Source organism: Hylobates moloch, unplaced genomic scaffold, assembly GCF_009828535.3.
Source record: "Hylobates moloch isolate HMO894 unplaced genomic scaffold, HMol_V3 SCAFFOLD_12, whole genome shotgun sequence".
Classification (NCBI taxonomy): Eukaryota; Metazoa; Chordata; class Mammalia; order Primates; family Hylobatidae; genus Hylobates; species Hylobates moloch.
Genome location: NW_026652287.1, coordinates 102,984,054 through 103,010,587, shown reverse-complemented (window position 1 = coordinate 103,010,587; position 26,534 = coordinate 102,984,054). Strand labels below are relative to the sequence as shown.

At 44.2% G+C, this 26,534-nt stretch overlaps 1 protein-coding gene across 1 annotated transcript in view; it reads right to left on the bottom strand.

Annotated features, from left to right (window-relative positions):
- The window catches only part of NLRP8 (NLR family pyrin domain containing 8), a 39,121-nt gene that overhangs the window by 9,514 nt on the left and 3,073 nt on the right, over positions 1 to 26,534 (bottom strand). Inside the window, 7 exon segments of the mRNA XM_032171631.1 lie at positions 2,380 to 2,550; positions 4,546 to 4,716; positions 7,640 to 7,792; positions 11,632 to 11,799; positions 15,741 to 15,911; positions 21,800 to 23,399; positions 24,965 to 25,039. Coding sequence (XP_032027522.1) covers positions 2,380 to 2,550; positions 4,546 to 4,716; positions 7,640 to 7,792; positions 11,632 to 11,799; positions 15,741 to 15,911; positions 21,800 to 23,399; positions 24,965 to 25,039 — 2,509 coding nt within the window.

The following is a 26,534-nucleotide window of genomic DNA, read 5'->3' as shown; positions in this document are numbered from 1 at the left end:
GAATTTTACACTGAGCCAAGTTACTGCTCATGGCCGAAACTAGATTAAAAAAAAAATCTCAATAACTCGCCATTTAACATTAGGTATATCTCCAAATGCTATCCCTCCCCCCTCTAAAACTTAAAGTATAATAATAAAATAAAATAAAATAAAATAAAAATAAAAAAAAAGAAAACAGCAAACCCAAAGGGGACAGGTGGATGAAAAGGACCTAAAGCAGATAATTGTCTTGTTAGCCCCACAGGTATACTGGAAACATAAAATTAATTTTGTGATCTGAAAAAAAAAAAATCTCATACAAGCAAAGGCTTAGAAAATACTGCATAAACACTTTCAAGTATAGAAAGTTCTTTTCTACCTGAAAATATATTTCACTCAATCTAAGAGATAAATCAACATTTAAAACCCAAACTAGATTTGAGGCATCAAAGAATCATGACTGGCAGTGAATTCATACTGAATTTAATTTGAGAAGCAATTCATCAACAAAAAGGAACACCATTATCCAAACTAATCCTGGAAATGAAAGATGTTCTACAATACAATAATTTATTTATTTATTTATTTATTTTTATTTATTTATTTATTTTTTTGAGACAGAGTCTCGCTGTGTCCCCCAGGTTGGAGTGCAGTGGCGTGATCTCAGCTCACTGCAAGCTCCTCCTTCTGGGTTCACGCCATTCTCCTGCCTCAGTCTCACGAGTAGCTGGGACTACAGGCGTCCGCCAACACGCCCAGCTAATTTTTTGTATTTTTAGTAGAAACGGGGTTTCACCGTGTTAGCCAAGATGTTCTCGATCTCCTGACCTCGTGATCCACCCATCACGGCCTCCCAAAGTGCTGGGATTACAGGCGTGAGCCACCGCGCCCGGCCAAGACAATAATTTAAATGAGCTAGATTAAATACCAAGATTATACTAATGGAGAGCAAAAAATTTGGATTGAAAGAGGTAAAATTAGATTCATTTTTTGATCATGAGAGAAGAGATGTTTACAAGTCTTTTCCAAATACTTAAGGTAACCAAAGAATTAAAAAGAGAATGAATGCTTTTATATCACTGGCTGGTATACATGTTAGCAAAGAGACCATAAAAAACAGGGAAATATATACATTATACATTTCATATATAAATATATTAATATAATTAATATATATTTTAATATATATAAATATATAATATAATACATATATTTATATAATATAAATTATGTATATATAAATATATAATATATAACAATATGTAAGTATATAATGTATAATATATTGTATATTTACATATAATATATTCATATTTATTTTTATATATTATTTATATATACTTATATATAAATAATATATACTTATATGTATAATATATAAAATAAGTATCTACATATAAATAATATCTATAAAATAAGTATATATGTGTCTGTACATATATGTGTACATATATGTAGATATCTTACGTATCTTTACATACTATATATGTATCTTATGTATCTTTATATACATACATGCATATATATGTATCATGTATCTTTATATATGTATATACATATATACATATCTTATGTATCTTTATATACACATAAGTATATGTGTATATACGTATCTTATGTATCTTTATATACATATATACATATATATGTATCTTTTTTTTTTTTTGAGACAGAGTCTCGCTCTGTGGCCCAGGCTGGAGTACAGTGGCGTGATCTCAGCTCACTGCAAGCTCCGCCTCCCGGGTTCACACCATTCTCCTGCCTCAGCCTCCCAATTAGCTGGGACTACAGGCGCCTGCCACCATGCCCAGCTAATTTTTTGTATTTTTAGTAGAGACGTGGTTTCACTGTGTTAGCCAGGATGGTCTCGATCTCCCGATCTCGTGATCCGCCCTGCTCGGCCTCCTAAAGTGCTGGGATTATAGGTGTGAGCCACTGCGCCTGGCCACATGTGTCTTTATGTACATATATACGTATATATGTGTCTTTACATACATATATGTGTATATCTGTATCTCCTAAGTGTAAAATTCAATTTCAGAAGACCAGTCATCTCAGGTATCCATCTAAAATTGACAAACTCTTTGTTATCTTTTATTCAACTGGAAGAATATTTTCTAAAACAATTATTAACACAGATTGCTGCATCCCACTCTCAGAGTTTCTGATTCCCTAGGTCCGAAGTGGGGCCTCAAAATTTGTATGTGTCCTGCCCAGGCGAAACTGCTGCTGATCCACACTTTGAGAACCACGGCTCAGAAGCTTCCCAGCTCTCCAATTCAATGGAGGCAACAATCCAGAAACTTAAAAAGACAGCCCTTTCCTGTTATATGTTCCATCCTGAGAGATGCTTATATACAATTCTCCTGGTCTCATAGGAGGAGACGAGGGGCCACTTACTCCAGGACCTGTAACGTACAGTCAGGGTTCTTCAGGGTCTCACACAGTAGGATCATCCCATCATCCTTCAGGCTATTAAAACTCAGGTCAAGACTTTTCAGGGTTTTATTTTTACAGAGCGCAGAGATCATATCCTGACAGCAATTAAAGGTCAAGTCACACTTTCTCAGCCTGCAAAGAAACACAGGTTAAACAACAACAACAACAACAACAACAAAAACACCCTTACGTTTTACTTCTTTGTTTTTGGTTTCTGTTTTTATTTGTTTTGTTTGTTTGTTTTTTGTTTGTTTGTTTTTTTGCATAACAGTATAACCAAGATGCAATTAATATACCACACAATTCGCCCATTTAAAGTGTACAAAATATTGGTTTTCAGTCTATTTATAAAGTTGTACGATTATCACCACAATTTTAGAATATTTTTGTAAATTCGGTATAGAATATATTCGTCATCCCCAAGGAAAACCCTGGACACTTTAGAAGCCACTTCTCACTTCCTCCCCCAACCCACCCCAACCCTAACACCACGAATTTGCTTTCTTTTTCTGGATTTGCCTATTTTTGGCGTGTCATTTAAATGGAATCATACAATATGTGACCTTTTGCGTTTAGCTTCTTTCATCTACCATAATATTTTGAAGATTCGTCCATGCTGTAGCATGAATCAGTATTTCATTTAACAAATAACGTTCCATCACGTGAATACACCATACTTTCTTTATGCCTTCATCAGGGCACAGACGCAGGTTGTTTCCAGGTCTTGGGTATTATGAGTATTATGAATAATGCTGCTGTGAACTGTGTGCAGGTTTTCATGTGGAGGTGGGTTTTTATTTCTTTTGTGGATACACCTACAAGTGGGACTGACGGCTCACGGATTAAGTCTGTGCTTCACCTTTTGAAGAACTGCCACAGCTGCTTTCCAAAGCAGTGGCACCGTTCCCTGCTTCTTTTTGGGGAGCTAAAAGTATCAGTGTTTCAGGGGGGTATTTTGCACCACCTCACGCCTTTCACAAACATTTGCTGAGATTTACTATGCTTGGGGCATTGAATTAGGGGATGGGAATTCACGCAGACAGGGCCCCTGCCTTTTAGCAGCTGATATTCTCATGTGAGGCAAGAAATAAAGAGGGGATTCGATGGTTACGGTTCAGTGATGTCCTAGTAAACCAGCTCTCTAGGGCGAACAAACAAAAGCGCTCATATGTAGTGATTGCCAGTTTCCATGGTGCAAACACTTCTGCCATGGCTGATTTCAAGCTGTGGAAATGAACTACCTCGTGACAGAGCAGGAACACCATCATCTTGGACAGACACTGCCACTTTTAGTTCCAGCTCCCTTTCTAGCCTCATGCATTTCAAGGAAATCACTTCTCTCCTAATTACAAGCAGCCAGAAAGAGCAGACAGTAAAACACAGATAAGACAGCTCTGGCACAGAGGGAGGTGGGGGGAAAGTCTCTTGGGTAACTGCCAAACTTCCCCCTCATGCCATGAACCCCAGTAAAACAGTGGGCCTTAATAGCACATTCCTTTCCCTTCAGGTGCACTAAGATAGGGAAGCTAAAAGCAGACTCAGGGGATATGCCTGCAGCTGCAGAAAGATGTATGGGAACAGACACACAACTCTCCCTCCCAGATAAGCACAACCAAGCATCACAGAAGCAGTCCAAGTCTCTGATAAACATTCCCACCCTGAATCCTTAAAAACTCTTAGTCTATAAGAGAGTGTAGCTCTGACCTAACTCAGCCAGAAGCCCCTCTCAGGTTTATTTTCTCTAAAATAAACCTGTCCTTAGCTGTCAAGCCACTTTTTGTGTTTCTTTCCTCTTTCTTTAATTCTTATACCTCGAGGTAGTCATTCTTACAGTGATGAACAGATAGATGTCAATATTCCTTATATTTAAAATACCCTGCAATCCCTCTGAGTTCACTCCTGGGTGTCTTGGTACACAGTTTGGGAACCCTGCCTCTAGATCATTTGCCTCTGAATCAGAAATAATAACCCTCCTCTTTATTGTGCTTTTCCCCTCAGCGCCAGCACCATGCCTAACACACAGTAGACATTTAATAAATGTGTGACATGAATGAATATATAACAGGTTCTCTTCATCACCCTGTTCTGCTCCAGGGAGTTCCAAGAAGAAAGCATTCTGGGACTTACACCAGCCTCTGCAGAGGACATCTCAGGTGTGGCAGGGCATTCCAAATATGCTTGGCCCCTTCATCTTTCAAGGCGTTTTCCGCCAAGCTCAGGTGGGTCAGCATCTTACTCTGCCTGAGACAGGAGGCAAGGCTTTCACAAGTAAGCTGTGTAAGGTTGCAGTTCTCTATCCTATGGGAGAGAAGCACACAGATGACTGAATGGAGAGGGGTCTTTGTCTCACACAGAAGGGTGATCCTCTCAGTCAGGGCTCTCCCTCTGGATGCAGAAGCATCCTCACACCTCTGTCATCACCACTCAGGACTTCCAAGCTTTCAAGGAAAGGACAGCAGCTTCGATGTGGGACTGGTGGGATGAAGGCATTGTGGATCAATAAAATTGATAGACTAAAAAGCTTCTGCACAGCAAAAGAAATAATCAACAGAGTTAACAGACAGCCCACAGAGTGGGAGAAAATCTTCACAATCTGTACATCTGGCAAAGGACTAATATTCAGAATCTACAAAGAACAATTCAGCAAGAAAAAAAAAACAATCCCATCAAAAAGTGGGCTAAGGACATGAATAACAATTCCTAAAAGAAGATATACAAATGGCCAAAAAGCAAATGGAAAAATGCTTGACATGACTAAGTATCAGGGAACTGCAAATCAAAACCTCAATGCGATACCACCTCACTCCTGCAAGAATAGCTATAATCAAACAATAAAAAAAGGTGTTGGTGAAAAGGGAACACTTTTACACTATTGATGGAAATGTAAACTAGTACAGCCACTATGGAAAATAGTGTGGAGATTCCTTAAAGAACTAAAAGTAGAGCTACCATTTGATGCAGCGATCCCACTACTGGGTATCCACCCAGAGGAAAAGAAGTCATTATATGAAAAAGATACTTGCACACACATGTTTATAGCAGCACAATTTGCAATTGTGAAAATATGGAACCAGCCCAGATGCCCATAAATCAACGAGTGGATAAAGAAAATGTCACACACACACACACACACACACACACACACACACACACACCATGGAATACTACTCAGCCATAAAAAAGGAACAAAATAATGGCATTTGCAGTAACCAGGGTAGAATTGGAGACTATTTTTCTAAGTGAAGTAACTCAAGAATGGAAACCAAACATCGTATGTTCTCACTCATATGTGGGAGCAAAGCTATAAGGACACAAAGGCATAAGAATGACATACTAGACTTTGGGAACTCGGAGGAAAGGGTGGGGGGTGGCAAGGGATAAAAGACTACACATTGGGTACAGTGTACACTGCTCGGGTGTTGGGCATGCTAAAATCCCAGAAATCACCACGATAAAGCTTATTTATGTAACCAGACACCACCTGTTCCCGCAAAACTTATTGAAACAAAAATTAAAACCTGAAAAAAAAAGACTAGGTGCAGTGGCTCACATCTGTAATCCCAGCACTTTGGGAGGTCAAGGCAGGTGGATCACCTGAGGTCAGGAGTTCAAGGCCAGCCTGGCCAATGTGGCAAAAGCCCGTGTCTACTAAAAATACAAAAATTAGCTGGGTGTGGTGGTGGGTACCTGTCATCCCAGCTACTCAGGAGGCTCAGGCAGGAGAATCACTTGAAGCCAGGAGGCAGAGCTTGCAGTGAGCCAAGATAATGCCACTGCACTCCAGCCTGGGCAACAGAGCAAGATTCTGTCTCAAAAAAAAAAATTACAACATAGAAAATAAATATATGGGAGTAAGAGGGAAGAGAAAGAGACCATCAAAGAATAAATAGCAGACAAGGAGATGGCCGAGGAAGAGACTAATTTCGGAAGTTATAAAAAAGGAAAGACCCATTAAATACATGGGAAGACACGCAAATTAGGTAAACTAAGATGAACAGTCAGATGATAAAAAAATCGTCACTAGTAATCAAGGAAATGCAAATTAAAACCGTAAGGTACCATTTCCTGCCCAACAGATTGGCAACAACAGTAACAACAATACTGATAATAATAAGACTTGGGTAAGAATCTGGAGTTAGGGGCACTTTCATACCCATTGCTCTGGCTAATTGGTACACTCTGGAAACAAACCCACTAAAACTGAAGATGAATACTCACCATGGCCCCACAATTCTTTTCTTAGAATGTTCATCACAGTGTGTGTGCATGTGCGTGTGTGTGTGTGTGTGTCTGTGTGTAGCCAACAATTGGAAGCAGCCCAAACCTCAACTGTGAGTAGAATGAATAACTAAATTCTTGGATCTTCATATCAATATCATTCTGTAGTGAAGAGGAATTAACTATAGAAGCAACTAAACAGATGAACACTAAGATATAGATCAGGAAAAAAACACATCGCAGGTGATACTTTTATGTAAAATCCTTTTTTTTTTTTTGAGACGAGTCTCACTCTGTCATTCAGGCTGGAATGCAGTGGTGCGATCTCGGCTCACTGCAACATCTGCCTCCTGGGTTCAAGGGAATCTCCTACCTCAGCCTCCTGAGTAGCTGGGATTATAGGTGCGCACCACCACGCCCGGCTAATTTTTGTATTTTTAGTAGAGATGGGGTTTCCCCATGTTGGCCAGGCTGGTCTCAAACTCCTGACCTCTGGTGATCCACCCACCTCAGCCTCCCAAAGTGCTGGAATTATAGGCATGAGCCACCATGCCCGGCCCTTTTATGTAAAATTCAAAGCAACGCAAAACAGTGTGATGCCTGTTTAAGGATACACGGGTAGTAATATTAACACTAAACATAAATTAAGGAGCCTGATCAACCTGATTCAATATGTCATCACAGTGGGGTCAGGGGCAGGGTCAATAAAACCAGTGAGGACAGAGGAAAACAGAACTGATGAGTTCTATTTCATAAACGGGATGATGGATACATAGGACTCATTATGCTTGATACAGAATACTTTCATGTAGGTATGTTATTTCTCTTTCATTCTTGGCTGGACCCTTATTGACCTATCTATATGATTACATCGATCACAAGACTTAGGTTTGCTCCTTTACATGTACCTTCCCTGTGACTGCTTTTCTCACGGAAGCACTAAATCTACCGAACAATCACCACAACCACAACCACAACCACAGCCACTAGAAAGGAGACTTACGACAGCCTCTCCAGCTGGGCCACGGACAGGTAATATGCCCCACAGTCCTCCAGGGAGTTTTTTCTTAGTATGAGAGTCTTTAGATGTCTGTTACCTTGAAGATTATTGCCAAGATCGGTCCAAATTCTAGGGGTGGCCAAGCAGCTTTCCAACCTGTAGAAGCCAGACACAAATGCTGAGCCGTGGCTCTGGGGAAAATGGTACGTGTAGAGCCTCCTGGATCCCACTGTCTCACGTCTCAGTCTTCACAGCAGAGACTCAGGGGATTATTTCCAACCTTCCAGCCAGCACACCTGCACCAAGCTTAGGAACTTCCTACCAAGTCATCAGCAGAAAACAGCACACTCTTGGGGCTGTCATCAGCTGGAATACAATAACGACTGAGCTCTAACTATCTCCATTCAGCTCCTTGAAATACAAATTTCAAAAAAAGTTAGTTGGAAAAAGATAATTGTGTATATTTACGGGGTCCAATGTAATATTTTCATTTATGTATACATTATAGAAAGAGTCAATCAAGCTAATTAACATATCCATCATCTCACCAACTTAATTTTTTTTGTAGTAAGAATGTTAAAAATCTACTCCTTTAGCAACTTTGAAATAATAGGTTATTATTAGTTACAGTCACCCTGCTGTGCAATAGACCTCAATGCTTATTTCTCCTGTCTAACTCACACTTTGTGCATTTATTTGCCCATCACCATCAAGGTGAAGAACTGAGATGCAGTGACGTTAGAGAATTTTTCCTGAGTCTCACGGCTACTGTCTTCTCAGGCTGGATTTCAGCCTCAAGGTGGGCTGTTTACATAAAGACATCCAGTGAAGCATTGTGCTTACCACCTCCAGGTTCCAGCCACCTGAGCTTTCTGTTCTGTGCAAGAAAGATAATGAAATGCAGAGATTATCCAAGCTACATTCAGCTCTGTTGGATGTAAAGGAGCAACGCTGGCAGATGAAAACAAAACAAGAGGTCATACAAATTCTGTTGAGAGAAGGTTTGCACATGGAAAGGCTGGAGAGTGGGGTCTGAACTAAAGGTGGAACTACCATTCGATCCAGCAATCCCACTACTGGGCATCTACACAATGGAAAAGAAGTCTTTATATGAAAAAGACACTTTCACATGCATGTTTATAGCAGCACAATTCACAATTGCAAAGATATGGAACCCACTGAAGTACCCATTGACCAAAGAGTGGATAAGGAAAATGTGGTATAGACACACCATGGAATACTACTCAGCCATGAAAAAGGAATGAAATGATGTCTTTTGCAGCAACTTGGATGGAGCTGGAGGCCATTATTCTGAGTAACTCAGGGATGGGAAAACCAAATGTCGTATGTTCTCATTTACAGGTGGGAGCTAAGCTATGATGATGCAAACACATAAGAATGATGTAATAGACTCTGGGGACTTGTGGTTGGGGTGAAGGTTGGAAGGAGGTGAGGAATAAAAGAATACACATGCGGTACAGTGTACACTGCTCGGGTGACAAGTGCACTAAAGTCTTAGAAATCACCACTAAAGAACTTATCCATGAAACCAAAAATCACCTGTACCCTAAAACCTATGAATATAAACAAACAAACCAAAAAAGTCGAGTCTGAGTAGGTGCGTGGCAGTAAATGTCTAACCACTGCCGTTCTGGAGAAGGGAGTCCTGGTGCTCAGTGTTTGCCAGTGCCTGTTGTGTAAAGGCCTCTGCCATGGCTGATTTTCAGCTCAGAGTGGGAGGTCACTGAGCGAGGAGCTGGGAGGAGGTGCAGAGCAGTACACCATGACCTCATGTTTCCACCAAATGGGTACAGTAGACAGTGGCAGCCCCAGGGCAGTGGTCAGGAGCTGGCAAGCAGTGGCTCGTGGGCCTCCTCTGGAGCACCACTTGGTTTTCTACAGCATATCAACTAAGAATGTTTTCAAATAAAAGATTATTTTATTTATTTATTTTTTGAGACAGAGTCCTGCTCTTGTTGCCCAGGCTGGAGTGCAATGGCATGATCTTGCCTCACTGCAACCTCCACTTCCTGGATTCAAGTGATTCTGCTGCCTCAGCCTCCTGAGTAGCTGGAATTACAGGCGTGTGCCACCACGACTGGCTAATTTTGTATTTTTAGTAGAGACAGCGTCTCACCATGTTGGCCAGGCTGGTCTCAAACTCTTGACCTCAGGTGATCCACCCACCTCGACCTCCCAAAGTGCTGGGATTACAGGCGTGAAACACCATGCCTGGCCTATTTTACTTTTTTTTGAGATGGAGTTTTTGCTCTGTCACCCAGGCTGGAGTGCAATGGTGTGATCTCGGCTCACTGCAACCTCCGCCTCCCAGGTTCAAGCAATTCTCCTGCCTCGGCCTCCTGAGTAGCTGAGATTACAGGCACGCACCACCACACCCCGCTAATTTTTGTATTTTTAGTAGAGAGGGGGTTTTGCCATATTGGCCAGGCTGGTCTCAAACTCTCAACTTCAGGTGATCTGCCTGCCTCAGCCTCCCAAAGGGCTAGTATTACAGGCATGAGCCACCATGTCCAGCCCCCACAAAAATTTTTAAATGGTTAAAAAAATTATTAAAAGAATATTTTGTGACATATGAAAATTATATTAAATTCATGTTTCAGGGTTCATAAAGTTTTATTGGAACACAGCTGTATCCATTTGTTTACCTACGAACTCTGGCAGCCTTGGCACTGCAGTGGCAGAGTGGAGTCACCATGATAGACGGCATGGCCCCAGAGGCCAGAAGTGTTTCTTATCTGGCCGGTCATAGAAAAAGTTTGCGGAACGCTGGCAGTGACAATAATGAACCATAAAATGATTAGGAAACAATGCATTTTGATAATCTATGACTTTGGTTGTTTAATATATTTGTAAGCCTATGATTTAATTTTTAAAAACGCTGTTTAACAACTGGCTCACGAAATTCCTGAATGATGAAAAATCAGCTCTTGCAGGCTGCCATGTGATCCAGCCATCCACTACTGGTATTACCCCAAAGAAAGGAAATCAGTCCATCAAAGAGATGTCTGCACTACCATGATTGTTGTAGCTCTGCTCTCGATAGCTAAGATTCAGAAACAACCGTCCATCAACAGACAAATGGATAAAGAAAATGTGGTGCATATACGCAATGGAGTACTATTCAGCCATGAAAAAGAATGAGATTCAGTCATTTGCAATGACATGGATGGAACTGGAGACCATTCTGTTAAGTGAAATAAGCCAGGCACAGAAAGACAGACCGCATGTTCTCACTTATTGGTGGGATCTAAAAACCAAAACAATTGAACTCATGGACATATGGAGTAGGAGGGTGGTTGCCAGGGGCTGGGAAGGGTAGTGGGAGGGTGGAGAGCAGGGGAAGGTCAGGACAGTCAAAACCATTTATGCCTAGGATTCCATTATTGGAACGCTAAGCACGTGGGAGTTATTTATATCTCACTGCTCAGGGTCATCCCCAAAGTCTGACTGAAAAAATTCAAAAAATTGCAGCCTCAGGCATAAACGGGTTAACAGGTTGAAAAAGAATAAGACCTAGTATTTGCTGGCACAACAGAGGAACTGTAGTTAATAATAAATTGTACATTCCAAAATAACTAAAAGTATAAATCGTTTGTAATACAAAGGATAAATGTTTGAAGGGCTACATCTCCCATTCTCCAAGATGTGATTATTTTACATTGCATGCCTGAACCAAAACATCTTATATACCCCATAAATATATACACCTACTATGTACTCACAAAAATTAAAATAAAAAGTTAGAAAATATCCAGCTTTTGCAATCCAGTAGGAGCTGGGGCTCAGGTTTCCTGGTATCAGACGGATCTAGAGCATAGTCAAATTGTACTTTTTATTTTTATTGTTTTAGTTGAACAAAGCCAACAGTAGATCAAAGGAAAGGACGGAGGGAAGCTGAGCCTCTCATCACCGCCCTTGAAAAGACCATCCGGGTACCCCGGGGTTCCTGCTCTTACCCCCGTCTCAAATCTCACCTGAGACACTGCAGACGGCACCGGGGGGATCTCAGCGCCCTGCATAGAAGCTTCACGGCCTTGAACTCCACTTCCACATGTTGTATTTCCAAGTATCTCAGATGCTGGTTCCCCGTCAGAACACCGATTAAGTCCTGGTTCAACATGGTGCTATTCACACGCCTTAAGCTGGAGAGGGAAGAGCGTCTCCTTGGAATAGGGTCCCGTCCACAGTCGTAGAATTCTGTGGCCTCACAAACGAGGCTACAGCTGCGCGTGGGACAGGTGCAGTCCCACCCTCAGGGGGTTTACAACTGAATTCAGGACGCAGACATTAAAGAGTGACACAAACCTGTGATTATTCAGGTCCTATCCCGGGAAAACTGTAAGTCAAAATGAATGGCTACATTTTCTTTATCCGGTCTATCACTGATGGGCATTTGGGTTGGAACCATCATTCTCAGCAAACTAACACAAGAACAGAAAACCAAACGCCGCATGTTCTCACTCATAAGTGGGAGTTCAACAATGAGAACACATGGACACAGGGAGGGGAACATCACATACTGGGGCCTCTCGGGGGGTGGGGGGCTAGGGGAGGGAGAGAATTAGGAGAAATACCTAACGTAGATGATGAGTTGATGGGTGCAGCAAACCACCATGGCACGTGTATACCTGTGTAATAAACCTGCACGTTCTGCACATGTACCCCAGAACTTAAAGTATAATAAAAAAATTTTAAAAACTTCCAATGACTCACAGGATCGGAATTCGATTGGGCTGAGGTCTGTGAAGGCTTTCCTAAAGCAAAGGGAACGTCATCCAATTCCTGAAGGATTCGGAGGACTGGTTTTCCCACACTCTCCTAAAATCATGCTTTTGGTTTTAAAATTTTTATTTATATTTCTTTATTTTAATAACAAAGTTCAGCTTTTTTTTTTTTTTTTATTGTGAGACGGAGTCTCACTCTGTTGCCCAGGCTGGAGTGCAGTGGTGCGATCTCAGCTCACTGCAATCTCTCCTTCCCAAGTGATTCTCCTGCCTCAGCCTCCCAAGTAGCTGGGACTACAGGCACCCGCTACCACGCCTGGCTAATTTTTGTATTTTTAGTAGAGACAGGGTTTTATTATGTAGGCCAGGCTGGTCTTGAACTCCTGGCCTCAAGTCATCTGCCTGCCTTGGCCTCCCAAAGTGCTGGGATTACAGGCATGAGCCACCGCGCCTGGCCTACAAAGCTCAACTTTCTGATCTACTTTCTTTTTTGAAAAATTTTTGTAGATACGGGGTCTCACTATGTTGTCCAGGCTGCTCTTCCACTCCTGGCCTCAAGTGGTCCTACTGGCTCAGCCTCCCAAAGTGTTGGGACTACAGTCATGAGCCACCACTCCTGGCCATCATGCTCCTTTTCTAAAACCAGGGACACAGATTTGCCCTGCACCTCTAAAGCTTATGTTTGCTGCTGCATCTCTTTCTTTCTAATTAGTTGTTTAAAAACAGTTTTCTTGAGGTATAATTGATTTGATATTAAAAACCTGCATATATTTAACATATACAATTTGATGACTTTGGACTATGCATATATTCGTGATGCCATCACCACAGTGGAGGTGGCTAACTAGTTCTTTTTTTTTTTTTTTTTTTGAGACAGAGTCTTGCTTTCTTACCCAGGCTGGAGTGCAGTGGCACAATCTTGGCTCACTGCAACCTCCGCCTCCCAGGTTCAAGCAATTCTCCTGCCTCAGCCTCCCAAGTAGCTGGGATTACAGATGCGCGCCACCACACCCAGCTAATTTTTATATTTTTAGTAGAGATGGGGTTTCACTGTGTTGCCCAGGCTGGTCACGAACTCCTGAGCTCAGGCAATCTGCCCACCTTGGCTTCCCAAAGTGCTGGGATTACAGGTGTGAGCCACCGCACCCGACCGGCTATTTCTTCTACATTCAGTGAGTCCATAAGGGGGGACCCTTCCGTGCAACATGGAATTCAGAACTGAGTTCTCAGCTCAGCTCAGTATCCCTAGTCGCATCATCTTTCACAAGTCACGTAACCTCTCTAAAGTTTAGTTTCAGGTCTACGGGGGAGAGCAAATGACATTTTCTCCTTAGAATGGCTGTGAGAATTAATCCCATGAAATTCTCAGCCCATTGCTTGTCACGTAGTAGGCACTCAGTAAGCAGGAGTGAATGATAACTATTACAATAACAGGAGAGAAAATATATCTGATAATGGCCAGGGGCCATGTGATGCCTGGTGGCTTATTTCAAGGAAGGGGCCAGTGGTTCACACGGTGAATTATCGGGTTTTTGGATCTTAAAAACTCTGGAGAGATGGCGCGTGGAGTGGTGGCTAAGAGAACTGATTCTAGAGCCAGATTTTACTGCTTAGTAACGATGTAACCTCATGCCTCAGTTTCTTCATCTGTGAAATAGGGACACCTACTGCTTGGGATGACTTTTAAGAGCATTCATGTGCAAAGAACCTAAGATAGCCTAGCAGATGGTGGGCAATGCATACACGCTCACTCTTACATTATAAAAAATAGTGGCTGCGTGCAGTGGCTCACACCTATAATCCAGCACTTTGGGAGGCTGAGACAGGTGGATCACTTAACATCAGCAGTTCGAAACCAGCCAGGGCAACCTAGGGAGACCCTATCTCTACAAAAAATTAAAAAAAATTAGCCGGGCAATGGTGGGATATGCCTGTGGCCCCAGCTACTCGAGAGGCTGAGGTCAAGAGGTCAAGGTTGCAGTGGGCCATGATCACGCCACTGTACTCCAGCCTGGGGAAGGGAGCAAGACCCTACTTGGAAAAAAAATGAAGTAGTGTTTCTCCTCCTCCATGTAAATCTCATCCTTCCCAACCCAGTTCAAATGTGCCCTCTTTGGTGAGGCTTACCCCACGCAGGCACCTGCTAACAGTGGTGTGTTAGAGAAGCACAGAGTGTTGGTGAAGGTGAGCTTCAGGCTGTCTGTGGTGGAGTGATTTACCTAAGGCTTGTCAGCCGCAGGATCTTAGATAAATCACTTAACCTCTCCAGCTCTCACTTTGCTAAAAAATGGGAGCTGGGCATGGTGGCTCACATCTGTAATCCCAGCACCTTGGGAGGCCGAGGAGGGCAGATCACTTGAGGTCAGGAGTTCGAAACCAGCCTGACCAACATGGTGAAACCCCATCTCTACTAAAAATACAAAAATTAGCCGGGCATGGTGGTGCATTCCTGTAGTCCTGGCTGCTCGGGAGGCTGAGGCAGGAGAATTGCTTGAACCCTGGAGGGGGAGATTGCAGTGAGCAGAGATCCAGCCACTGCACTCCAGCCTGGACAACAGAATGAGACTCCGTTTAAAAAAAAGCGGGGGATAATAGTACATATTAATACTTCAAAGGAATGCAGCGGTGAGCCATACTCAGTGCTCAGGTCACACATGGCTTCTGTAAGGCGGTGTCCCTCCAGAGAGTGACCACCACACCCTGGGTTACACAGTACTGATTCCGCTTTGGGTACGGTCCTGCAGGCTTCACGTGCGGGACTGCATTTCATCTCTCCGTCGTGATGATCATTTAATTTTATTTGTTTGTTTTGAGAGAGGGCCTCACTCTGTCGCCCAGGCTGGAGTGCAGTGGCCAGATCATGGCTCACCATCACTGCAACCTCTGCCTCCTGGGCTCGGGTGATCCTCCCACCTCAGCCTCCCAAGTAGCTGGGACTAGTCTCGAATACCTGAGCTGAAGTGAGCAGACGTGAGCCACAGCACCGGGTTGATCGTTTTATGGATGGGCGCGTTGAAGTGCACCAGGGAGATGTCAGGAATTCCATGAGCCACTGTGCACACCGTTCACTTAAGGACACAGAGCTGTTAAGTTGGTGGAAGTGTCACTAGTGGCAAAAACTGCAATGGCATTTACACCAAGCTAATAGTAACTAGAGACAGGTCGAGCCGTCAGCCTGGCTCCCGTGTGGGGTTTCCCTCACCACGCACCCCATGACTCGCTCCCCCTGTGCCTCCGTCCAAGGCTGGACATGGGTGCCTTCCGGAAGTCTAGTGTGAGTGGAGAGGGAATGAAGAAAGTAGATGGGAAACAGACCATCTCCATAAAGTTCCTTCCGGTGGGATTTGTGTTATACTCACAGTAGCTTTTGCAGTTTGCACTGAGGGTGCCTCAGTGCGGCAGCAAGAGCCTTCAAAAAAGGAGGCCCCAAAACACTGTTGGTCATAGTCAGGACTTCCAGCTTATCATTCGTTGCAAACACAGAGCATAAGTCTTGCCACCAGCGATGGAGCCCATTGCTCTCTGGCGCTCTACATGGAAGGGAGAAGAGAGAAAACACCTCTTCGTTAAACTGGAGAAAATCTACTAGGAAACCCTAGGCTGGTGCTCCCTACCCTGGTTAGAGCCATAGGCCCCTAGTGACGCTAAGATATCCTCATTAAAATAAAGCACTCAGAAAAACCATCACGAGGTTTCTCATTTCATTCCAGGAAGACTCGTGGTCGCAAATAAGAGCCTTGTATTTTCCCACGACTTGGAAAAAAGGAAGTTGCTTTTATTTTTTATTTATTTATATTTGAGACAAGGTATCACTCTGCCACCCAGGCTGGAGTATAGTGGTCTGAACACAGCTCGCTGCAGCCTCTAACGCCCAGGCTCAGGCAATCCACTTCAGCTTCCTAAGGAGCTGGGGTTACAGGCACACGCCACCACACCTGACTCATTTTTGTATTTTTTGTAGAAACAGGGATTCTCCATGTTACCCAGGCTGGTCTTGAATTCCTGGGCTCAAGCGATCCTCCTGCCTTGGCCTCCCAAAATGCTAGCGTTACAGGCGTGAATCACTGTGCCTAGCCAGGAAATGCTTTTTTAATTACATGAGATTTATGTGAGGAGCAGAGATTGAATTATATTCTGTACCTACATTCTTACCCTGTGTATATATAATTCTTATTTTAAAAGAATAGGATCAGAATAAAGGAAAAATTAATCTTTTTGACACAGTGAGTACAAGAAAGAAAAATCCAGAGCTAGATTGGCATGTAGTTTAGCCATAGAAGGACCTGCTGACTATCTCTTTCGTTCTTCCCCATACAATCCTTTCAGGTTGGCTGACCAAGATACACATGTGAAGATTGTTGTTGGTTGCATTAAAGAAATAGTTGAAAGTGACCAGGCACGGTGGCTCACGTTGTAATCCCAGCACTCTGGGAGGCCAAGGCAGGTGGATCACCAGGCCAGGAGTTCAAGACCAGCCTGGCCAACATAGTGAAACCCCATCTCTACTAAAAATACAAAAAAATTATACAGGTGTGGTGGTGGGCACCTGTAATCCCAGCTACTTGGGAGGCTGAGGCAAAGAGAATCGCTTGAACCTGGGAGGCGGAGGTTGCAGTGAGCCAAGATTGTGCCACTGCACTTCAGCCCGGGTGACAGTGCAAGACTCTGTCTCAAAAACCAAACAAAAAAAGAAATAATTGAAAGCAACCCTAAAGTATGTCAAGGGGGAAATAGTTTAATCATCTCTAGCACACCTATTTTTCAAAGAATACTTCATTGAAAATGGCATGTATGGACATTGCCAAGACACATGAGATGAAAAAGCAATTTTTAGAATATTTACACTAGCGTGTAATTTTTGCATAAAATTTAAATCCCATGAAATAGATTCATCCATTTTCACATCTGTCAAATACATAGAAATGCAAATAAGTAGGAATGATATCAACTCCCTGCAGGAACCCATATAAAAGTGATCAATGGACTAAACAACATGAAAGGAATATGTCGTGTCTTAAGATTTCCACGGATGTCAGGTCTTTACGCAGCATCACAGAAAGACATCGTGATTCATTGTGGTTAGATTCTTGAGGTCTTAGTCGGGTGACCAACAGTTACCACCAAGTTGAACATCAAGCTCTGGTGTTTCTTCCCCTCCCCAATAAAAGGTCTTCAGGGACTGGAGGGCCCCTTGAATGTGATTTTGTGGAGTGTGTTGGAATTGCCCACATAAGTTGGGAATAGACATGAAAAAACACGGTCTGATGTAGCCATTCAATATCTGAGTGAACAGAATTCATCCTACCTGTGGCAGGCCAGGTCTCGCCAGCAGCTGAACAGGCAGGGCCTCCGTCACAACTGTTTCAGCACTGACTGAGTGGGTAAGTTAAATATTAAAAGCTGACAGAGCCAGTGCCCTCACACAAAGGCTGGAATATAACAAAAGCCCATCAAGAGTTTTGCCCAGGCCTTTCCTGGTTCTTGAGGTATGACAAGATAATGAAGGAATTCTCAACAGGACCCATTCAGGATTAAACAAGTTTTTATCGGGGGTCTGAAGAAACTCCCCAGACCTCCACAAACAAGTTTTATTGGGGTCTGAAGGAACTCCCCAAGCCTCCATGACTTAGCAGGAGACAAGATAAGGGTAATCACCCCAGCACCTGGACCCATCTATTTAAGTAAATTTACTAAGGCTCTGGAGGGAGGTCTTCAGGACTCAGACCTTAGTTATAGATTAAAAGAAGTTAATCACTTATGTCTTTAGAGGAATGCACACTTGCACGTAGACATATAGCTTAGAAGGCATATAAGCTCTGGAAACTTTGTAATTTTTAGTTGGTCTGGTGATATTTCTTGGCCTTCTCCCTGTGCACCCAGTTACAGAAATAAACTCTCTTCTTTCCCAGTTCATCTGCGTCTCGTTATTGGGCTGTGAGAATAAGCAGCCTGACCCTCAGTTTGGTTCAGGGACATACCCAAGAAATATGAAGTGATATCCATGCTGATAAAGTTAGAGATGTGATGTGCGTATATCTCATGATGCAGCAATTCCTTTAAAAAAAAAATACACCCTGGCCGGGTACGGTGGCTCACGCCTATAATCCCAGCACTTTGGGAGGCCGAGCAGGGCGAATCACGAGGTCAGGAGATCGAGACCACTCTAACAGGGTGAAACCCCATCTCTACTAAAAAATACAAAAAATTAGCCGGGCGTGGTGGCGGGCGCCTGTAGTCCCAGTTACTCAGGAGGCTGAGGCAGGAGAATGGCGTGAACCCAGGAGGCGGAGCTTGCAGTGAGCCGAGATTGCGCCAATGCACTCCAGCCTAGGCAACAGAGCAAGACTGTCTCAAAACAAACAAACAAACAAACATACATACAAAAAACAAAAAATACACCCTGGCTGGGCGCAGTGGCTCACACCTGTAATCCCAGCACTTTGGGAGGCCGAGGCAAGCAGATCACGAGGTCACGAGATCGAGACCATCCTGGCTAACATAGTGAAACCCCATCTCCATTAAAAATACAAAAAATTAGCTGGGCGTGTTGGCGGGCACCTGTAGTCCCAGCTACTCGGGAGGCTGAGGCAGGAGAATGGTGTGAACCTGGGAGGTGGAGGTTGCAGTGAGCCGAGACCTCACCACTGCACTCCAGCCTGGGTGATAGAGCAAGACTCCATCTCAAAACAAACAAACAAACAAACAAAAAACAAAAAATAGGCCCTGGCTGGATGCGGTGGTTCACGCCTGTAATCCCAGCACTTTGGCGGGCAGAGGCGAGAGGATCGCTTGAGCTCAGGAGATCAAGACCAGGCTGGGTAACAAAGTGAGACCCCCATCTCTACAAAAAATAATAAGACAATAGATAAAAATATACACTAGAGCACGGGTTGGCAAACTTTTCCTGTAATTGACCAGGTAGCAAATATATTCAGCTTTGCTGGCCGTGAATTTCCTGGCAATGACTCAGTCCTGCTGCGGCAGTGTGGTAACAGTCACAGACAATACGTCACAAGCATGGCCGGGCTCCCATCAAACTGTATTTACCTAAACAAGCAGAAAGCTGGGTTTGGCCTCCTGGCTGTAGCTTGCTTACCTCTGCCCTGGAGAAACTCAGCCATGGCTGAGGAGCCCTGCACACTGCCTGTCGTGCTGAAGAACGGAACAGAACTTAAATTACTTAAAATTTAAATGTCTCATCACATAAGGAGAGACCAACTTTTACTTATCTATCCACACACTAGACCAGTATATGTCTAGGATGAACATTAGCGCTACAAATCCATATGCTGAAGACTTATGCAGTCTTTCATGGAAAGACAGGAATCTGGAAGAGATTGTGGCTACTTTATGCAGAGCAGTTAAGGAACAAGAAGGCACTTCCACTGTGCAGCAGAAGGACGATGTCCCCTCTCGTGCCAGGCATCAGTCTAAATCGCCTCTCTCTTCTCATCACAGCCACTGGGGTCAAATTTTAGCTCATCTTAGCTTCGACCAGATGTGTGACCTTGGACAAGGTGCTTCACACACCTGACCTCCAGTGCATCATGGAGTTGAAGGGAGAAATAATTCACATAAAGCAAGTGCTTGACATTGTGTCTGCTATATGGCAAATGCCAAATAAATATCAACCAATATGAAGAAATGAGTAGTCAGTGCTTTTGGACACTTCTTAAGAAAAAGAAATCCATTACATTTGCCAAAATAAAGATCTTCCGGAAGAGTTTTGGTCAAGTGGAGGGGATGAGGAATTACATGAGTGCTAACAGTTTGTATCTGCTGAGCACTAAATGAAGGACTGGATTTATTCAGTGTGTTGTAGATTTTAACACATTTAACAACCTTATGATATATATATATATTTTTTTTTTTTTTTTCTTTTTTGAGATAGTGGCGCTATCTTGGCTAACTGCAGCCTCCGCCTCCTGGGTTCAAGCGATTCTCCTGCCTCAGCCTCCCAAGTAGCTGGGATTACAGGTGCCCACCACCATGCCTGGCTAATTTTTGTATTTTTAGTAGAAACAGGGTTTTGCCATGTTGGCCAGCCTGGTCTGGAACTCCTGGCCTCAAGTGATCCACCTGCCTCGGCCTCCCAAAGTGCTGGGATTACAGGCATGAGCCACGGCACCCAGCCTGTTTCTTTTAATCCAAGGTGGAAAATATATTTTTACATGGAAAGAAAGACCCTCTAGAGGTGTGCTGTCTGATATGGTAGCTGCTAGCTGCATGTAGCTATCTACATTTAAATTCACTAAAGTTAAATAAAATGTAAACGTTCATTTGCTTGGTCACACCAGACACATTCCAAGAGCTCAGTGGTTGCCTGTGGCTGGTGGTTCCCTTATTGGATAAGACAGATTCAGGATGTCTCCATCATCACGTTAAGTTCCATTAGTCAGCACTTTCCTTGAGACCAAAAGCTTCTGATACACAAAAGTAGGAGTGAGGCTGGGCACAGTGCCTCATGCCTGTAATTCCAGTGCTTTGGGAGGCCAAGGTGGGAAGATTGCTTGAGGCCGGGAGTTGGAGATTATCCTGGGTAACACAGGGAAACCTCGTCTCTCCAAAAAAATTAAAAATTATCCAGGCATGGTGGTGCATGCCTGCAATTCCAGATACCTGGGAGGCTGAGGTGGGAGAATCGTTTGAGCCCAGGAGGTTGAGGTTGCAGTGAGCCACGATCGTACCACTGCCCTCCGGAGTGACAGAAAGAGACCCTGTCTCAAAAACAGAAGTAGGAGTGATAGATGAAGCAAGGTCCCATCTTCATGGGCATGCAGCACAGAGGGAGGGAGGGTGAACAAGGTATCTCGTTTTGCCCTGAATTCTCCCAGTTTAGCACGGAAAGTCCTATATCGGAGGAACACCTTCAGTCCTGGCAGTAAAACAAAGTCCTGGGTCGGAGAAATCTCCTTAATCCTAAACAAACTGGGACAGTTTGTAAAACAAATGTGTATCACCCTAGACACATGTTTGTACTGGCCGGGTGCGATGGCTCATGCCTGTAATCCCAGCAATTTGGGAGGCCGAGGCAGGTGGATCACCTGAGCTCAGGAGTTCGAGACCAGCCTGGCCAACATGGTGAAACCCCGTCTCTACTAAAAATGCTAAAATTACCCAGGTGCAGTGGCACGTGTCTGTAATCCTAGCTACTCGGGAGGCTGAGGCAGGAGAATCGCTTGAACCCAGAAGGCGGAGGCTGCAGTGAGCTGAGATTGTACCACTGCACTCCAGCCTGGGCAACACAGTGAGACTCTGTCTCAAAAAACAAAACAAAACAAAACAACAGAAGTACTGTGCAAACTAGGCTAGGGAAGAGATCAGAAAGGTTTGCAGATTGACCCCCTAAACACCCGGGAAACTATAGTCAAGGCCCCTGGGTAGGACGGGCTACCCAAGGAGAGACGGAAGCACTTACTCAGAGCCAGGATGGGAGCTGGAGCTGAGCTTCCACACGTTCGTGAAGTTCAGGGTGACGGTCAGTTCCACCTCCTGCAAATATCGACAGCGCTTCAGGCAAAAAGCAGACACTCGAACTTCTTTGTTGTTGCCAATTCTCAAGACAACTTTATGATAATCATTTAGGGCTTGGCTTACAAAGACTTCCTCCCGGATTTCGTGCAGACAGTAGAATAACTGCGGGACCCCACCGCACGGAGAAGGTGGGTCACATCTATGCAACAGAGGTATGACTTTCAGCAGTTTCCTCTTATTGCCGAAAGACACCTTGCATCGGAATGACTGCTCCACCGCCGAAGCGCAGGCCTCGTTCAGAAAACCGAATAAGAAAACTCCCACGTGAGAGAGATAGCTTTTGCTTCCTCTGGGACTCGCTATCAGGCGCTGGATATTCACGTGGTTCAACACATGAAAATTTTTGAGTCTTTGTGGGAAACAGAGAACATAAAACAAGGCCGCAAAAAATTCCTGAAAAATCACGAGGGTAAAGGCGTAGTGGTCTTCCTCACCTGCAATTCTTCGAAGAATACTCATGTCAAGGAAGGCGGTGACTCCCGTCTGATCCAACTTGGCTTCCTCAAGATCTTCTTTACCTAACACCCATTTCCTGTGCCACATGCTGTCTGCGGCCAAGTGACACAGACCTTCCAGTTGCGCTTGGTGGATCTTTCTGGAAAAGTTCTCAGCTCTGGTGGGAAACAAGCTAGAAATATACCGGACGAACACAGAGGTGGCATTTGGACATGCCTGTGTGAGGTTGTTTCCTCTCTCCATTTGCTGTTTCAGGCCAGAGCAGACCATCCAGCAAACCACAGGGACCCGGCACATGGAGAAGAGAATGGTGTTTTCCATGGCAAAACTCAACACTTGGTCTCCCTCCTCTGTGTGTCCAAAATACATCTGGAAATACTTGATTTTTTCCATCGTATTAAATCCCGGAAGGGTTACGAGAGAGGGACATTTCAGCAAAGGCTTGCATGTCTGCCAAGAGGTAAATCTTATCATGATCAGTAGCGTGGCCTCTGGAAGCATCGTTTTGCTCAGCAAACTGCTCAGTAGGACAGACCCAGGCAATTTCTGCCTCCAGTCTTCACTCAGGTCCTCCAGTCTGTCGATGAGGGTAGATGTGAGCTCCTCAAAGCCATCCAAGAGCAGCAGAAGTTGGTCGGGTTTGGACATAATCTTTGACACGAGGTCCTGACATCCAGGCCACTTGTGCTCAATCAGCTCGGAGAAGCTCTGGTCTGTTGTCTGGTTCACCTCTTGGCAATGGAAGTAGAAAGCACACCAGGGCTTGTGGGCGTAGAACTTGTTTCTGGCCCACTCATACATCACCTTTTTGGCCAGGATTGTTTTTCCAATCCCCGGAGCTCCCTGTATGACCACGGTCTTGGGCTGTCTACCCTGGGGTCTTTTGGGCAGAAGCAGGCATGGGAAGTACTCCTCGTGCCTGTGTACATCTTGGTAGAAGAAGTCCCTCTGGTTTCCAGGCCAAGTCATTGTGTCCCGTAGGGGGAAATACTTTTCCATCACATTCAATTTGTACTGCCATATTTTATCTAGATTTGTGAGACGGGAGAAATAAAGGGTATGACATCAGAGTGAATCGTGAGAACTAACAGAGCAATAAGAAAACCAGTCTCGATGTCTACTTGAGGCCCCATGATGCCCTTGCATCCTTTCCTGATACTGCTGCGTCAATGAGGAAGCAGCAATGAACAGAAAACTCAACTTGAAGTGGCTTAAACAAAACCAGGACTGTTTCCTACATGAGAAGTATGGCGGGCGTAAAGCTGTTGAAATTAGGTTCAGTGGCGCCATAGTTTCAGGTCCAGCAGCATCATGATTCTCTCAGCCCTTTCTTTGCATTTCTTGCCTCACAGACAGAAGACAGCTGCTGTAGTGTTAGCCGTGTTATCTGCATTCAAATCAGAAATACTTGGGAGGGCCGGGTGCGGCGGCTCGCACCTGTAATCCCAGCACTTTGGGAGGCCGAGGCGGGCAGATCACAAGGTTAGGAGTTTGAGACCAGCCTGGCTAACATGGTGAAACCCCATCTCTACTAAAAATACGAAAGTTAGCTGGGCATGGTGGCATGTGCCTGTAATCCCAGCTACTCAGGAGGCTAAGGCAGGAGAATCACTTGAACCCGTGAGGAAGAAGGTTGCAGTGAGCTGAGATCGTGCCACTGCACTCCAGCCTGGGTGACAGAGCGAGACTCCATCTCAAAAAAAAAAAAACAAAAAAAGAGAAAGAAAGAAAGAGAGATACACTCTATTGAAGTGGTTCCCAAGTGGAAGACACGTTTTCCATGGACCAGGTGGCAGGGGATGGTTTTGGAATAATTCAAGTGCATTACGTTTATTGCGTGCTTTATTTCCATTATTATTACATTATAATATGTAATGAAATAATTATACAACTCAGTATAATGTAGTCACTGGGAGCCCTGAGCTTGTTTTCCTGCAACTCGATGGTCCCATCCAGGGGTGACGGGAGATGGTGACAGATCAGGCATTAGATTATCAGGAGTGCACAGCCTAGATCCCTCACATGCACAGTTCACGAGAGGGTTTGCGCTCCTATGAGAATCTGATGCCACTGCCGATCTGACAGGAGGCAGAGCTCAGGAGGCAGTGTGGGCAACGGGGAGCAGCTGTAAATACAGATGAAGCTTTGGTCGCTCGCCTGCCACTCACCTCCCGCTGTGTGGCCCGGTTCCCAACAGGCCACAGACTGGTACCGGTCCATGGCCCAGGGGTTGGGGACCCCTGAGCTAATGGTTTGTGTCTGTTTTTTTTTATTTTTTATTTTTGAGATGGAGTCTCAATCTGCCACCCAAGAGTGCAGTGGCGCGATCTCACCTCACCGCAACCCTCCGCCTCCCGGGTTCAAGTGATTCTTCTCACTCAGCCTCCCAAGTAGCTGGGATTACAGGCACCTGCCACCACGCCTGGCTAGTTTCTGTGTTTTTAGTAGAGACGGGGTTTCGCCATGTTGGTTCTGATTGTAGAAGAAGCACTGGGCGTGGTAACTTACAACCTGCCTTGCCCTAGCAACTGAGCAGTTCATCCTAGTCCATAGCCCATTTGCTCACCAGGGTCTGCATGATACAGGCACATACCAGATTCTCCTTCCTCCAGATTCACCTGTGTTTCTCCCGCGTTCAAGTCCTCTGGTTCCAAGGTAGGCAGAATGGCTGGAACAGAAAAAAGGAGGCTGTTCCATGGGAATGATAAGATCTTGGTAGCAGGGAAACAGCATGGGGCCAATGGCCTTTTTAGGACAGAAGCAACCACATGGCTTGAGTCTCACCCTCTCATCACCTCTGTTCAGGGAGAAGGAAATCACCTAGATCTATCTCTATCACAGCAATTTCAGGCAATGAGAAAAGGTGTTGTTCTACGATGCACTGAGTAAGGTGATCAATAACATGTTATAAATGGATAGCCCCGCCAGACACTGAGGGAGAAATACAAATACACACATACTCACACACACATATGTGTATGTAAAATCCATACACAGTTCAATATCTACGTAGGGGTGTATCTGTGTGTCCAGTCGGCCTTTCAGATCCACGGGATCTACATCTGTGGAATCAACCAACTGAGGATGGAAAATAAATTAAAACCTGATAAAAATACAACAATAAAATAATACAATTAAAAAACCAATACAAGGCTGGGCACTGTGGCTCACGCCTGTAATCCCAGCACTTTGGGAGGCTGAGGCAGGAGGATCGCTTGAGCCAAGGAGTTCAAGACCAGCTTGGGCAACATAGCAAGATCTCAACTCTACTAAAAAAAAAAAAAATAATTAGCCAGGCGTGGTGGCATGCCTGTAGTCCTAGCCACTCAGGAGGCTGAGGCAGGAGGATCGCTTGAGCTCAGGAGGCAGAGGCTGAAGGGAGCCATGGTCGTACCACTCCACTCCAACCTGGGCAATAGAGTTAAGACCTTGTCTCAAAAAAATAAAAAAACCCAATACAGGATAACAACTATTTACAGAGCATTTACATTGTGTTGGGTATTATAAGTAATTTAGAGTGATTTTAAGTCTGCAGAGGATGGGTATAGGTTCTATGCAAATACTATGCCATCTTACGTGAAGGGGTTGAGCACCCATGAATTTGTTCAGTACCCTTGAGGGACAGCCTGGGACCAATCCCCCATGGATATCAAGGAACTTCTAGCTTAATATCTATGTATGTGTGCACATATGTGTACATACACGTGTATATCTCTATGCACACATACACATAGAGTCATTGATTCTTGTTACGTGTGGTAGTTCTCGTCTATGAAATTCTTGTGAACACGGAATTCACTAATACTGAACCATTGCTCACAGGAAAACGCAGAGTTCGCTTCCTGCTAGTCTCTGGTTACATTTTCATTGACTGATCAATATAAAAACTTGTTTTACATGTGTTTTTGTTTAAAGACACCTTATTTAGTGTATATTATTGATTAATTAACAATGAACTCATGGTCAACCACACTGATAAATCCTGCCTGAAGGAAGCTCAGCTAACGCGTGTATTTTCTCCCAAAGGCACAGCACGGCCTTCTTGCCCTGAGGAACATGGAAAGGCACATCAGCACTAGTTTTGAGTACCATTTTTACTTTTATTTTTATTCTTATTTTTTTTGAGACGAAGTCTCACTCTGTCGCCCAGGCTGGAGTGCAGT